We start from the raw sequence: 15,877 nt of genomic DNA, 5'->3' as shown, positions 1-15,877 counted from the left end.
TCATAACTTTAGCAGCAGATAAATAATGGGCTTAGAATTACAATCACAAATTTGTGTTTTCTAGATAATGACTTTTAAAAGATCATACAAAACGATAGAAAACACGCTAATAGGAATTATTTATTTCTAAAACAAAACACATTAACGGAAGCGCCGTATTTAACATTAGCTTTGGACATTTAATTATTTTATTGATTTTTCACCCGGGAAAAGTCGAGTGGAAAATAAAGAAAATAATTAAATATCCAAAGCTAACGCTAAATACGGCGCCTCCGCCTAATAAAGTAGGGCCTGATAACCTTGGCATGTTATTTGACAAACTTAAAATGCCATCTTCAAATCTCAAAATCACCAATTTGTTAGCTGATGTTAGCTAGAACCTTGAAAATGATTCCATAACGATTCATGTTAGCTAGTTTTGTTTGTAAATGACTTACAAATACATGCTTAGATTGTTCTGGTTAAAATATGTGAAATGAGCTACAACAACATTACACCTAGAACACAACAATGAACAGAATATTATGCTGTAAGTTACTGAACAATCCGGCCTGTGTGGAGTGGGTGTAGGAGTAACTAGTTTAAACCTTTTTGCTATACCTTTCCTTTCTTTTTTTATGGACCCCTTTTAAAAGGTCCCTTTGTCTTTGCTTTTACGGTCCCACTATAAGGTATTTGTTCTTTTTCTTTAGGCCTACTATAATTTTACAGGTCCACTAAAACCCCGTGCCAGGGGTGACGTACCTTACCCTGCCTTGTTGGTGGTACTGCCCAGGAAACACAAAACGCTTTAAAAAACGTTTATGTCGGGTTATATAAAGGGTATAAAACTTTTTAATAACATGCAGAGTGCCAACAACCCAACATGTTTATTTATTTGCTGCCAAGATTGAACATGTTGATTCAAGTACAAGTGAAAGAGTATGTAAAATCACAGCCTTCGGGTACGTGATTTCACAAACAGGTCTGTGAATTCAGGAGACTGTCAAATTACAGTGCCCCCGGACTAAATAACGTGATTGCGCCTGTCTATAATTTTAATGACAATCCATCGAAGCACACCATCGAAGCTTGCCAGACAACCAGGTCTGATTTGTGCAAACTTTTAAAAACCTTGACAAAGTCGAAGTGGATACTACAGTATTTTTCTTTATTGTATTCAAATCTCAATCTTTATTTTTAAAATCAATATCAGATAAAGTCTGATTGTTTCTTACTGAAGTGACCACTTCTCCAATAATTCTTGTAATGCCGCATGGCATCCAACTTTCTCTAAAGCATCACGAATTTCCCTTCTAGTGGCGGCGCGTCCAGTTCTCTGGCGCCAAAAAGTAAGAATCCGTCTCTCTTTCAACCTGACATTGTCGCTACCAGCACTGATTCTCTCTTTCTCCACATCCCGAATACGCAGACCAAGCTTGAGGTAGAGATCGTCGTAGTAACGAACATCCATTACTTCCACGACATCAGCAATGTCCTGGTCAGATACTGTCTGGTCTAGTGCTAGTTAAAATCAAAATCGAATAGAACCAACTCAAAGTATTGAATTATAGGTGAATTGCATTGAACTCAAATCGGCAAAAATGGCAAATAAAATCTTCGGAAAAAATACATCCCTCATCACCAGGGGTAGCGCTAGAACTAAACACTCCGCAGGGACCCCCGAACTTGCAGAAAATTAAAAATTAGGGGGTCCGGAGTAGAGTTTGGCGAGTCCGAGTTGCACAAATGCAGCATAAATAGTATGTCTGCAATAGCGCTAGGTTGAAAACCTGGGGGTCTGCAGGGACCCCTGAACTTGCACACATCTAACGAAGGCATACTTGTTGCACACACCCCCTCTGGATTTTGCAATAAAAACGTCCGATGTCTATAATTTAGATGCCAAAACAAAAATCGACCAAAACCTTGAAAATCGCACATTTTTGGTCATATCGGTCAAAATTTCCCTCAAAATTGGATTTAGCCCAAAAAGTACAGAAACATTGTATGCAGTATTCATTGCCGGAAATGACAGGAAAACACTATTTATAATTATGCCCATATGAAATATCTTTCAAAATTATTATGCATTAACCTATCCTAACTAACCACGGCTGTTTTTTAAGCGGAAAGTATTGCCGGTTAATTACTTGGAGCCATTTGGAGGACTGTTTAGCGTTTCAGGTCATTATGGTGAATTAACACGTGTACTATTCTAAAAGCTGATGCCATCTAGATGAAGATTCCTGGAGAGTTTATTGGGGATGTAAATCCCAAGCAATTTGACACCAGAAACTCTTTAAATACGTTGGTTGTTCTTGTAAAACTGGAGATCGAGTTAAGTAAAGTTGATTTCATTTCATTTCATTTCATTCGGTACATACAAATACAAACTAAAATACAGTTACAGTACTATTTTTACAAAATAAAATAAATTGCACATCAAGATTGCAGAATATGAAGTAAAACGAATTACAAACCAACACAGGTACCAAGGATAGCCCAAAAAGCCTTGGGAAAAGCTTATTTCCATTGGGGTCCTTTAAGTTTTTTTCAAGAAGATGACATAACTTTGGTCACTTGCCATGCTTGTGTTGAATCGGAATTATACATGTCGTCTTGAAAATCACCTACCTACAACATTTGTTCCTACTGGATCTGATGGAATAGCTATTTCACCTGTTGAAAAGAATTTAAAAAAGTAAATAAATAATAGTACCGGGTGTCCCAAAAGTAACTTAACATTGTGAATTTACCATAACTTGCGTTGGGTTAATAGTGTTGTTACAAAAATGCGCAGTATGTAGATAATTCTTTTCGAAATGTTATGATAGCAAACATGCCTATGTAGTCATGACCCTTTGGCATGAAATTAACGGATATCTACCGTACCGTAAAACCCACTTTTATAAACGCAAAATAAGTCTCGTCATTTGAGACGTGATAACACGATATAACGTGTTATCGTTTTAAAATCTGTTTCGTTTAATTTTGCTGTGTTTGTTTGATTGTTTGTTTGTTTGCTTGTTTGTTTTCAATGCGTAATCTTCATTTTCTGTTTTATCTGGATTTTATATGGAAACTGCTTAAGATCTTTTCTGAGGATTCGATGAACAGTTGTACGCGGTACTCTGTTCTCCATTGAAAGTCGACGCATTGAAAGTCGACGTACTGATCGCCTTGGGCTTTTCGCCACCGCTCTTCGTATGACATCGATGTTTGTAGCCGACCTTCCTATTCTTCCACGTACTGACCGAGGTAGATCATGAACAGATCCAGTTGATAGGAATTTCTGCACTAGTTGCTGGATTGTATTCGGCTGTTCCTTAAACTTTGCTTGAGTGAGTTTGTCCGACTTTGTCTCGGCAAAGAACCATACGATCTGAATCCGTTGATCTATAGGAAATTCATCTTCACTTCTACTGTTTTAAAGTAAAGTTTAATATTGTCAATATATCCTAATTGTAATCTAAAACAGCACTCACGCTTACGCTAAGCCATGTAATCCATGAATGTTCATACCTATGTAGCGTGCGCAGTGAGTGAACCAACTCTATTGTTCAGGGAAGCACATCATTCATGTTCTTGAACAAAGAACACATGAGCTTGCTTTTGTGGGTTTGATACGCACATATGTACAGTCGCACAGTAAGGTCAAAGGGTCATCAATAATGCTGTTGTTGGTATCAGAATAATTCTAAAAGATCAATCTATGTGAATATGTTCTCCATTTTGGTATGAAGTAGGAAATGTTTGAGCTATGGCCAAATCACAATGTTAAGTTACTTTTGGGACACGCTGTATATGAATAACTCATTTTTGAAAATTTGCCAGAAGAGTCTATTTTGACAGAACACGTCACATATAATAAATAAATAAATAAATAAATAAATAAATAAATAAATAAATAAATAAATAAATAAATAAATAAATAAATAAATAAATAAATAATTTCGACTATGTCTTTTAGCAAGTATTAATAGAGAGCTTGCGAAATGACGTTACTTTAACTTTAACTTTAACGTCTAGAGGATTATAGAGGATTATGTATTCAAAACCAGCTTGCGAAATGACGTTACTTTAACTTTAACTTTAAGGGCTGGGGTATGAACGTTTGGACAGTATTTATTTTGGGACATTAGAGCACATCAGACATATCGAATTGCATTCTGAATACGAAGAATGTCATTCTGATATCAAATAATTTTGAATTTTTGAAATTCGCAATTTAATACACATTTTATGGCAAATCATTAAAATTGATATTTTGATATTTAACAGTACTTGAAGTAAACTTTATAAATCTGATGATTTATACTTAAAGTGTATGTAGGTGGGATGAAAAGCCGACAATCAATTGAAAATTTTAACCTTTCGTATTGAAGATATGGATTTTTTTCCCAAAAAAACAAAAAAAAAATTAGGGTCTTTTTGGGAAAAAATCCATATGTTCAATATGAAAGGTCAAAATTTTCAATTGTCCGTCGGCTTTTCCTCCCTGCTACATACACTTTAAGAATATATCATTAGATTTATATAATTTACTTCGAGGACTGTTATATATCAAAATTCGAAAAATATCAAATTTTTATAATTTGTCATAAAATTGTATTATATTGTGATTTTCACAAAATGAAAATTATTTGATATCAGAAAGACATGCTTCGTATTCAGAATACAATTCGATAGGTCTGAGGTGCTCTCATGTGCCACAAAAAATACTGTCGAAACGCAATAAACGCTCATTTTAGATCCCTTAACGTCTAGAGGATTATAGAGGATTATGTATTCAAAACCAAAGCTCTCTAATATCAATGAAGTTACTGCTACGTCGGTCGTATCACATTTCTCCCTTGCAGTTACTATTTTCGATATGACAACCTCAGCGTGTATACACATCATCAAATTTCTCACAATAATAAATAAATAAATAAATAAATAAATAAATAAATAAATAAATAAATAAATAAATAAATAAATAAATAAATAAATAAATAAATAAATAAATAAATATATAGAGAGATAAATAAGATAGATTCAATAAATAAATTAATATCATGCACGATGATGATGATGAGCAGGAGGAGGAGGAAGAGGAGGAGGAAAAGGAGGAGGATGAATGGTAAAAACATACCGGAATCATATTTTGCTTCTATTTTCTTGACTTCTTGATACAGTTCATCATCGAGCTTACATAAAACATCCATCAATTCAATATAAGCACTCTTTCCTTTCCGCTTAATCAATTTCAACATCTGGTCCACTCTATCTGCTGACGTTGGATAATGTTTAATGGCTTCCTCATCATTATCGTTGGTAACATGCCTTGATTTCAGGTCTCGGAGAACTTCATTTATGTCAAGGCTGTCACAAAGAAGTTTTGTTGCTCCGTCCAAAATAATTTGAATCCGGGTGAGATCCTTTTCCATATTTCGTTTAATAGTGGCAATCTAGAAGGAAATTGTCGTTTTCAGTATCCTCTATTCTGTAATATAGATTACAAAGGGCTTAATCATAGTGGACATTGCTAACAGAGGTGCCGCCTACGTGTCCCGGTGGTTAAAGTCTATGATTCTAGTGCAAGAGGTCCCCGGTTCAATTTCCGGTGATGGCAACTATTTATAGCAAGGTAACGCCTGTATGGCTGTCTGCACACCATACTCTGGGCAAAATAGTGTCTGATATTGAATGATTCACCTAGATAAGATATCCAAAAACACATAATGTGGCATGCCACATATTAATTATAGAAAATACTCCGAAACTGATTTATAAAAGCTGACATAATATATATTGGCGGCCATGTTGAATAGCCGCGGGAAATACTAAAATGTTTCATTGGGTAGTGGTCAACATAAAGAATTAATACTATTACAGAGATATTACTAATTAACGTAGAATGTTTTATCAGAAATTATGAAATAATTGAACGTTAGTGTTGTTGATATTTTGTATAGTTTTGAGGTAAAGTCGTTAAATATGGATAATGATATGAATGTGGGCTCGAATAAATTGAATTGTGTCCTTACCTGTATCAGATGTATTAACCTTACATGAACAATGTTAACGTCTTTTTAACATATTAAATGTATAAAAGACACGGAAATAATAGTACATACCAACTCGGTAGTCCTTCCAACGATCTATTTACTAAATGCATAAATTATTATGTTGCGAAAAGCAAATATCATAATTCACCTTTGACATCGATCAAAGTCCATCATGTGCTAAATGAATCACAGATATGAATTGACGTGACGGTTTGCTACGGTTTGACAGTTGAAATCCGTGCACTCCCTATTTTATAAGACATGACCTTAATCTTCCACACAGGGAGAGTGAATTTGAAGATTAAGGTCATACCCAGTTGTAGGCCGGTATTCACAAAACATTGCAAAAGGAGACTAACTTTGATCCTATTTGTTATTTACTAAGCTTATTCAGTTAGGACGCGGGACTACCGATTGTTATTGTTCTGCAAGGCTCACTCAGTCATTTAATAAGGCAATACAAACGATCGAATTTGGTATTCAAATGAACAAAATTTTGAGTTACACCTTTTCAGTGTAAAATTATTTTTCTCGGCCAAATGAAAAGCAATAATTTTCATTTTTTCAGTAAATGTCAGGAAAAACTGTAATGCTTGATACTGTATTTTTTTTTCAAATCTTAGTGTTAAACTTAGTCGTGAAATTCAGTCATTTAGTGTAAGATTTTCGATTTTGATAGGCTTCAACTCTTTTAGCTTTTCAAAGTAATATAGTTCGCTAAAGAAGGATTTTTCCCAACTTTCTAACGCACATCACCGTGAGCGATATATCATAGTTTTGTCAGAATTTCCGTTTTGATTCCATAATTTTTGACTACCAGCTGAAAAATTTTCAAATCCGCGCGTGAAATCTTAGGCTAATACTAGCATTGTGGATCGATATCTCTGGGTGCCCGGCCTGGATACAGTGTTGCCAGAACTTCAATATAGCAAAGAAATTACCTAGTGTTTCAATTGTCATGAAGGTGACTGGGTATAGTGCCTTTTGTTTGTGTTTGTTTGAAATTGCTTAAACCCACCGAAAGTCATAATGAAGCAGCCAAAACAATACAAATTTAAACATGGAAGTTTATAACAACCTATTATAATGACCTAAAGGAAAAATCATTTATGGCAACAATGAGCCTTGCATTGTAAGTCATGGTTAAAATGTGTTGAGTACCCACCCCACCCCCATAGGCCTACATAATATTATATACCGTATAGCCTACATTTAGAAAGTAGGTCCTATAGCGCTAAATTATGACAAATAGGCCTACACAAACCCGAACGCAAGTCTGAAGGGTGTAATGAAAATGCCAACCCGCGATGGGGGGGGGGGTGTCATTCAAAATTCACCTGGAGATAGGAGGGACAGAAAATTAAAATCCCCTCTAATAACACGCGAATTTGTCTAGGTTTGGACAGTGGATTTTCCCAAGGACCTCATCCTAGGTAAATAAACAAACAAACAAACAAACAGACAAAATGGTTTTCATAATCATGGAATCCATAGCCCTATAAATTGAAATTGCAGGCTATCACGGGAGCAAATTTCCAAAATTCACCTCATTTACCAGAATTGGGGATTTGGGCTACCAAATCGCTGGTCAGGCAATCCTGGTTTTCAATGGAAAAGGGACCTGGTTGACAACAATTGAAATATCGATTATTTCTGCTGGTTGTTCTCGAGATAAAGTACTGAGTCTGACATTTTCGGAGCATGAAGGGAAAAAGGGTAAAATAAAAACGGAAATTCTGACAAAACTATAATATATAGACCCACACGATGTGCTTTACAGAGGTGGGAAATATCTTTCTTTAGCAAACTATATTAGTTTGAGACGCTAAAAATGAATTCCGTAAAAAGCTCACGGGCGAACTAAAGGCCTATAAAAATCAAAATATCACACTAAAAGACAAAATATGATGCTTGAATTTTAACACCAGGATTTTAAAAAAATGTATATCCAAGCACTATGTCTTTAACTGACATTACTGAAGAAAAAAATATTGCTTTATATTTGACCGAGAAAATAAATTTCATAGCAAAAGGTGTATCTCTGAATTGTGCTGATTTTAACATGTATCGATCGACTTTTAGCGCGACTATGCATTTCTAAAGAATTGGTAGTCCCGCGTCCTAACTGTATTCCTGGACTAAAATGATGCAAATACGGCACCAAATTTAGTCCACTGAAAGGGCAGGTTTAAATCGTGGACTAATGCTGGTTTCATACTACCCTGCCGCTTGCCGCTGAGCGGCGTGGCGCACGTGCATTGCAGACAAACGGACACAATAAAGGCTTGTCATTGGTTGAAACGCCATGCCGCTTGCCGCAGCGGCAAGCGGCAGGAAAGTATGCTAGAGGCTTAAGTATTGAGTAATGATAGGGATAATCCAGGACTAAAGTTAGTCTCCTTTTCTGAATACCGGCCGTTCAGTTTAATTTGGCGAGTGACCCAATTAATAACCTGATAGCCCAATTAATGGTGTATCAGGGGTAAGTTAGGGGGTGGGGGAAAAGATAAAATAATATTGCGATTTGCATCATTCTGACACCACCGAAGCGCGTGAAAATTTGGAATTTTACCCTATTTTACGCCTCTGCATCTGATAGCCCCACTTTACCTCCACCAACTTTCTTTTTCATGAGCTATTACGATGTCATTTTGCTTGTATGTGTAATATCCCAACCACTGGAGAAAACTCTAAACTTGTAATAAGACACTGTTTTTTATAGAAATTATTAAAAAAATACTTTTTTTGAAGTCTTTGGAAGACAGATTACACACACACACACACAATTAGGTAGAATTCCCGGGTAGAATTCCAGCGTGGTTTTACTAAAACTCTCACTAAACATGAATAATTTTTTCCTGTAAGCTTATAATTCTTCAGTGTTTTTTGGAAACTTCAGGCATATGCATATCTTGAACACGAAACGTCAAATGTTCATATGATGATCGGCTTTTCATCCCAGCTACATACACTTTCAGTACATATCATTGGATTTAGAAAGACGTTACCTGGTTGCGGTGAGAAACGACGTTTTTGGTGTTTTTTTAATATATTTTGCCGAAACAGATCCACAGGATTTTTCAACGCAGCGCAGTACGAGCATGGCTTTAGGTCAGCGTTTCGTATTTCCCGGTCATGCGAGTGGGTATATGCATTTCCCTACTAGGTGTTGTGCTGTAGATATCCAGAGTGTTGAGCTTGTATTATCACGTCTGATTCATGAAACTCATATTAAATTGTTGGACAGTACTTGGGCTTACAGGTATTAAGGTAGCAGTTGTGTTCACCCCTGTATATCCTAAATAACGACAAGTATGTCCAAATTAAAACAAGCAGCTAATACCTGTACTCTTTAGCTCTGATTTAAGACCTTATTTGTTGAAATTTGTTGAGAATGAAAGAAACGGTAATCTAAAACGTAAGGAAGAAACGAAACCAAAAGCTGCACTTTTGTCTTCTAATCAATGAAAGCACGACGCTAGTTTTAACGTGCTAATCAATGGAAGCACAGCGCTAGTTCTCTTGTTCGCGAATGCTTTGTGTACAAATCTATAGGGCTTGCAATGGAGCAAACTGCAACTTTTAAATTGGCATCTCCCTTGGGTGTTTGGATCGTCGTGGTTTTATTTCTAGAACAATTTCAACAAATGACGTCTTAAATTCGAGCTAAAAGATGCAGCTATTGGTGGCTGTTTCCAATTATGACATAGCTGTCTTTGTTTAGGATATACAGGAGTGAACATAACTGGTACCTTAATTTTTGGCTTACTGTATTTCTGTAAGGTGAAGGTTTTGGAAGAAAGAGTAAAAAGAACAGCAACAAAGATCATTTTGATCACTGTAAATAAAGTACAATAACTAGCGTTCTTCTTCCGTAGCATATAATTAATAATTATAATTTAATTTAATTTAATTATAATTATAATTATAATTATAATTTAATGATCATCAACCAAATCGGGGCATACACTCCACGGCACCACATATGACCTAGAATATTCAGGTTAATCACAATTTGACGGGAAAGTAAATAGAATTTGGCACAAACATCAGTAAGTACACAATAAAATTCTTCTTCTTTTAATAGTAGCAATTAATTTAATCATCACCCATATCGCGGTACTATATAAGGAACTAGAATATTGATATCTATGCTCACTCGACACAGGTTATACCAGTTTTGCAGGTATATATTTTTCCATAGTTGCAAAATGACAAACCTGTTACCGTTTTTTATTTTAGAAATTATTTGTTTTTTTCTTCATAACTCGGTGTTACAGGCTCGATTCTGCAAGTGATGATTAACACCCAGATATAGTATGTTCAGAGAAACATCTTAACTTTTGAATTATAGTGTGGCACCAAATAAGAACATCATAGCTCATCAACATACTAAAATGAAAATGCTAAATCATTGTTTCATCTTTTGTACAGGTATTGTGAATGTATAAGTACATGTTTATGTTGCATGTAACCAAACGTCTTTGTACTTTCTACCAACCATGGTTTACTAACTTTGAAATCGAAACGTTGAACTTAATTATTACTTTAAATTGATGACAAAATAGAATGTGGAAAAAATAGAACCATAAATTGGTTCGCTTCTACTTCGGTAATGCCGTCAACAATGCAATTTCGCGGTTGATAAACAAAATTTTGATAAACAAATCCCCCGTTTCGCTTCTGCTTTGGACACCCAACACTATATTACAAAAATGTATGTTTAAAGTAATATTTTTTTTTTCAAACTAAAATTATACACAATGATAGTACCAAAATGGTCCGCATAATGGCTTCAATATTGGGCCTTCAGTTTGCAAAAGTTTCTCACTTCTGTTGTTTTTAATATAAATCATTATAGCTATCACAGGCGTAGATCCCGAGAGGATTTCCCCAATATTTTAATAGAGGGTGGTACATACAGTCATCCCTCCATGTTGACGCCTGTACAGAGCCGTTAGCCAGGGGGCGACGCACCCCCCAAATGCAAAGGTATACATAAAGTCCCAAAATTCTAGTCACAAAACGCCCCCGCCCCCTTTGAAAAAAGTCCACTTTTTCAAAGTCAGCACCCCCACAAAAATCCTGGCTACGGGCCTGCGCCTGTATGTGGTTTTCTGACCAAATTAGCCTCATAATTGGCCATACTTGTATATGTGATGCATTGCATGCTTTATTAAATAAATTCCAAATTATACAATTTTGATGCAATTCACCTTATTTCACAGACTCTTACTAGGGCTCGAAAGAACGATTGTGCACGCTATCAACCTTTTATATTGCAATTATTTTATATAAATAAATCGAAATTAATGTAATATATGTGTCAAATCAACAAGGGTGCCAATTCAAAATGAGAATTGGCACAGTTTTCATAACAATGGAGCTAATGAAATTATGCTGCTTTTTACATTCCATTTTTCACATGACATCCTTGACATACTGAGTACATTCACAATATCTGATTGAACAAATTCATCAGGATCGGTAGAGTAACCTCAGTAAACAAGTTCGTTATATCTGATTAAGCAAATGCACTTCTGTAGTACGTTTCATCAAACACGATTACCTTTGTCAACACTTGATGCGTAACTGCGGCTACTGACAATTGACGCTAGAGTGATTTCCAACGGGAAATTAAGATTTGCTAGTTGTTGTTTTTCCTGTTGCAGAAACTCATAGATAAAATTAGATAATTGAGACTGTCCTTAGTAGTGTCCTTAATAGTTTTCTTATTTCTACAGCCTGCTGCACCACAGTTTGGAGGGGCTTTTAAACTTTGGCAAATTCAGTCGTATATCTTTCCTCGCACACAATACTCAATTAAACGGCAGCCTTATGGATGCTTTCACCTGGATCAGCGCCTGTTGCACCAATGATTGTTAAACTTATGTACATACAGCTTTTTGTTTCGTGTAATTTGGATGGTTTCAATGATGCTTTGGATGCTTTCTTATAAGTGGCAACAGAAGGTACCTATCCTTGGGGGACACTTCAATATGATGAAATGGATATAGATATTCGGTGAGAGCAAAATATAAAAACAAATGGGGTCATTGGTTGAGAGGATGATTTTTGGCATTCGGTGAGAGCAAAATGTACAAGGGTCATTGGGCGAAATCTAAATTATGCGGGAATTGACCTTTTTAAATGTGGTCTTTGAATGAGAGCTAAAAGAAGCCTCGAAAATTTCTAGTTCTAAATAACTTGCTGTTAAAATGGAAAAATAAGGATCTTTGGGATCAGATCGAAAGTAATAATAAGGGGTCTTTGGGTGACAGAACATGTGCTCATAACAAAATATGGGGTCTTTGGGTGACAGCGATTCTGAAAATGGGGCGGGGTCTTAGCGGCCTTATATTCACGTCACCTCCAAAGTAGGAGTGCTCCGGGGATACATATAATAGAGTTTGCGGTGACATGTACTAGAGTGTCACTAAATTTGGCCCCTACCTATAAATAAAATACGAGACCACTAGCTTACACTGTTATTTAACATGTTAAATATCTCTTGACAATCGGATTAGATCTGGTAACTAGAATCTCGTAATTTTAATTGTTCACCCGAGTTTTGCCAATAAATACATACAATTATTTATATATTCGAGTCTTACTTTGCTTTGCTTTCCACTGCTCATGAAATATCGCAACTACATATACAATCGCCTTTCACAAATCACAACAAAACAACAATTGAAATATCTATTTTTTCACGTTAATCATGAAGTGACCATAAGGATCAAAGTTTTTAAACACAATTGTTTTAATATGAAAGAATTAGAGTTGTCACCCCCCCCCTTAATCCCCACCGCTCACCCCATTCGTTGTACAATTTTTTAACCTTTTCCATACTTTTCCGCCCTTTTTAAATAAATAATTCTTCTTGCCGCAACTTCTGCCCAGCCCTTTCTTCTTTAATAATTCTTCTTGCTGCCCCTTCTTCTTCCGCTGCCCCTTCTTTTTTGCCGCCCCTACTTTTACCCTTGGGGCGCTCGCCATCCCCCCCCCCAAAAAAAAAATAATTAAAAAACAACACGCGCGTGGTGAACCACTTTAGCTTAAAACATTAAAGTGGCATTTCGTGATCCACAACCTCATCACCCCACTTTTCTCAAAGAAAATAATAAATCGTTTACCAAAATATCGACAAATTAGAATTACGTTCTGGTTAACTAGAAGTAAATTATATACAACACCATGCCCTATGGAGCAGTCTAATACACATAAACTCACAAACGCAAAATCGGAATCAACGGACATTTTGGGAATAAAAAAGATTACTAACTGCGTGTTTGTTTTTAATATCAACTTTTACACAGTAAAACTATTTACTATCACATTTTGAATTGTCCAGGTAATGGGGAAATCAGCATGCTTCGTTTATAATGCGACACATAATACAAGTTACTACCCACATCACATGGCGCTATCAGTGATGACAGATGACACGGTGCCGGTACCAACAGACGTCGGCTCCCGCTTCGGCTTCACACACTTGTGGATGCCCAAGAATCGTGCAAAGTTCCGTCGGTAATGAATGTTCGTAACCGCATACAAAAACGGATTGATAGTAGAGTTACACCACAACATGTAATTTACCACAGCCCAAAGTCTCTCGGAGACACAATCGTCACAAATGGCAGCTGTGTAAATGGTAACCGCGAAGTATGGGAGCCAACAAATTAAAAACACACCTACAATAATAGCAAGAGTTATAGCTGCCTTACGATGGCGATTGTATTCCTTTTTATGATCATCTTCTACCTTCTTTACCTTCGGTTTCTGTGATATTTTATTCGCGACTGATGAGAACACTGACAAAGAAATGGTAGAAGGTCCTATGCTTCCTTTGTCGCCATGCGCCGTGACAGGGGTTGGTGGCGGTTTGGGGGACGGGTTGGTAGGAGGCTTCACCATACCTTTAGAACGTCGCTTTATGTTTATATATACTATTAGATTCAAAATAGAAATGGCGATGAGGGGTATGATGAATTCTATAAACAGTATAGCGATATTGAAAGGTCCATGGTAGATGAACTCAATCTCGCAATTCCACGAGTAGTCTATCACAGATTTTCCCGCGATCGGTTCCCAAGCGTATGTCACGACAGCGTAAAATGAGAAGCTAAAGATCCAACAAAATGCTATCATGGTCTTCACTTGTCGACGTGTTTGGAAATCGCGATACCTTAACTTTTTTTTCACCAACAAAAAACGATCCAAACTGATCAAAGAGATCATGAGTACAGACATATAACCTGCGGTGAAATCGATTACAATCCAAATCTGACAGAAAATTTTACCATACGGCCAATCGCCAAGGAATACCCAAGAGGTGTCTATAGGGAGAACGGATAACCCAATTATACAATCTGTAATGCTGAGATTCAGTATAAACAAATTCGACACCGTATTTCTGATTTTAGGATCTTGTGCGAAAGCTATCATGACGAAGATATTACCTACGATGGTAACGATGACAATTGCGCCCATGACTATGGATATCCAGATTATGTCTTTTACTTCGAATGGCTCCCAGTAATATGAGGAGTATGAGGAGTATGAGGAGCTATTGGAATCGTAGTCATCGACGGATGGTTCCATGGTTGCTGTGACAGAAGACGACGCCATCTCAATGTCCACTTAGTTGTCTGCAAAAGTAGTAGCGTTGAAAAGTGACAGTAACGCAATTTTTGGATGAATACTGAAATAGTTGATTCCTTTGTCGGAATGTGTTAAATTTGATACCAGAAATTGCTCACCATTATTCTCCCCAGCAGCAGTGAGTGAACATTGAAAACAAGTATGCATTAAATGCCCCCGATGAAAAAAAATAATAAAGCCTACAATCAAGTAATATTGAAGTCGCGTATTCGTTCAATTCGTTCAATGGATATAATACTCTCAAGCGATGAAATATGGACTGTTCCATTCAACTCGGCAGCACCTCGTTGAATGGAACAGTCCATAATTAGATCATATTTTACCTCAAGAAACTATTTTTATCAGTGCACTGGATTCTCAAACTGCCCAAGGCAAGATTATTATTATAGCCAATTACTGATGATGTTAATGAACCGAGTAATGAACAACCAACCAACATCAAACACTGAACTAGCAAGTCTAGCGTTATCATCTACTTGCGCATCCTTACACCTTGTCTTTCCTCGCGGAGGTTCTCGATCACCTCGGTCAAGCATCGTTTGGGTTTTATTATATTAAAATGAATCTTTTAGAACGAGCGTCAAAAACCAACCACGTGGTATTAATAGTTTGTTATTTAACTGATTGCCGGCGTGGAATATGAAGGTCATGTCTATTGTACAGTTTAATTTGGTGTTAACCTAATTAATAGCCTGATAGTTCAATGGATAATCAGGGACAAAGTTGCTTGTACGTGTGAGGGGGGGGGGGCAATATAAAATAATTTCCGGCGGGCATTATTTTACACCCTCTGATAGGCCCACTTAACACTTTACCCCAACTTACTTCCATTCAAAACATTTTCAACCTCGATACACCTGAGCACACAATTGTCCAAGCTAACAGTGAATTGTCTCTACACAGTCTTTCGTTACACTAGACGGTTGAGTGCATAGAATCATAAGAGCTGTGTGAGCTTCTAGCTGGAAAATATGCCTATGTGATTGTTTTTTCTCAAAACCTCAAGTGTTCCCTTCATCCAATCAGAAATGTTTTTATATCGAACGAAAGCTAACACTTCCCCCTAAAACACTTTTTTCATTAGGTCAATAGATAACACAATTCAATGTATACCAGGCGAATGTGGTAAATCTAGAGCTATCCCAGCACGATTTTTGACCAAAATGTAGGTTTTAAAAGTC

The 15,877-nt window shown here is 36.5% G+C and overlaps 1 protein-coding gene across 1 annotated transcript; it reads right to left on the bottom strand.

The window, feature by feature from the left end:
- Nucleotides 1–13,411: 13,411 nt before the first annotated feature.
- Nucleotides 13,412–14,663, bottom strand: LOC140138244 (histamine H3 receptor-like). The gene has a single exon (XM_072160158.1). The coding sequence runs from the start codon at nt 14,661–14,663 to the stop codon at nt 13,449–13,451; it is 1,215 nt and encodes a 404-aa protein (XP_072016259.1). The 3' UTR covers nt 13,412–13,448.
- Between the last annotated feature and the right edge of the window lie 1,214 nt (nt 14,664–15,877).

The sequence above is a fragment of the Amphiura filiformis genome, chromosome 17 (assembly GCF_039555335.1).
Source record: "Amphiura filiformis chromosome 17, Afil_fr2py, whole genome shotgun sequence".
Taxonomy (NCBI): domain Eukaryota; kingdom Metazoa; phylum Echinodermata; class Ophiuroidea; order Amphilepidida; family Amphiuridae; genus Amphiura; species Amphiura filiformis.
Note: the sequence above shows the minus strand (reverse complement) of the source record. Positions and strands in the feature narration are given on the sequence as shown.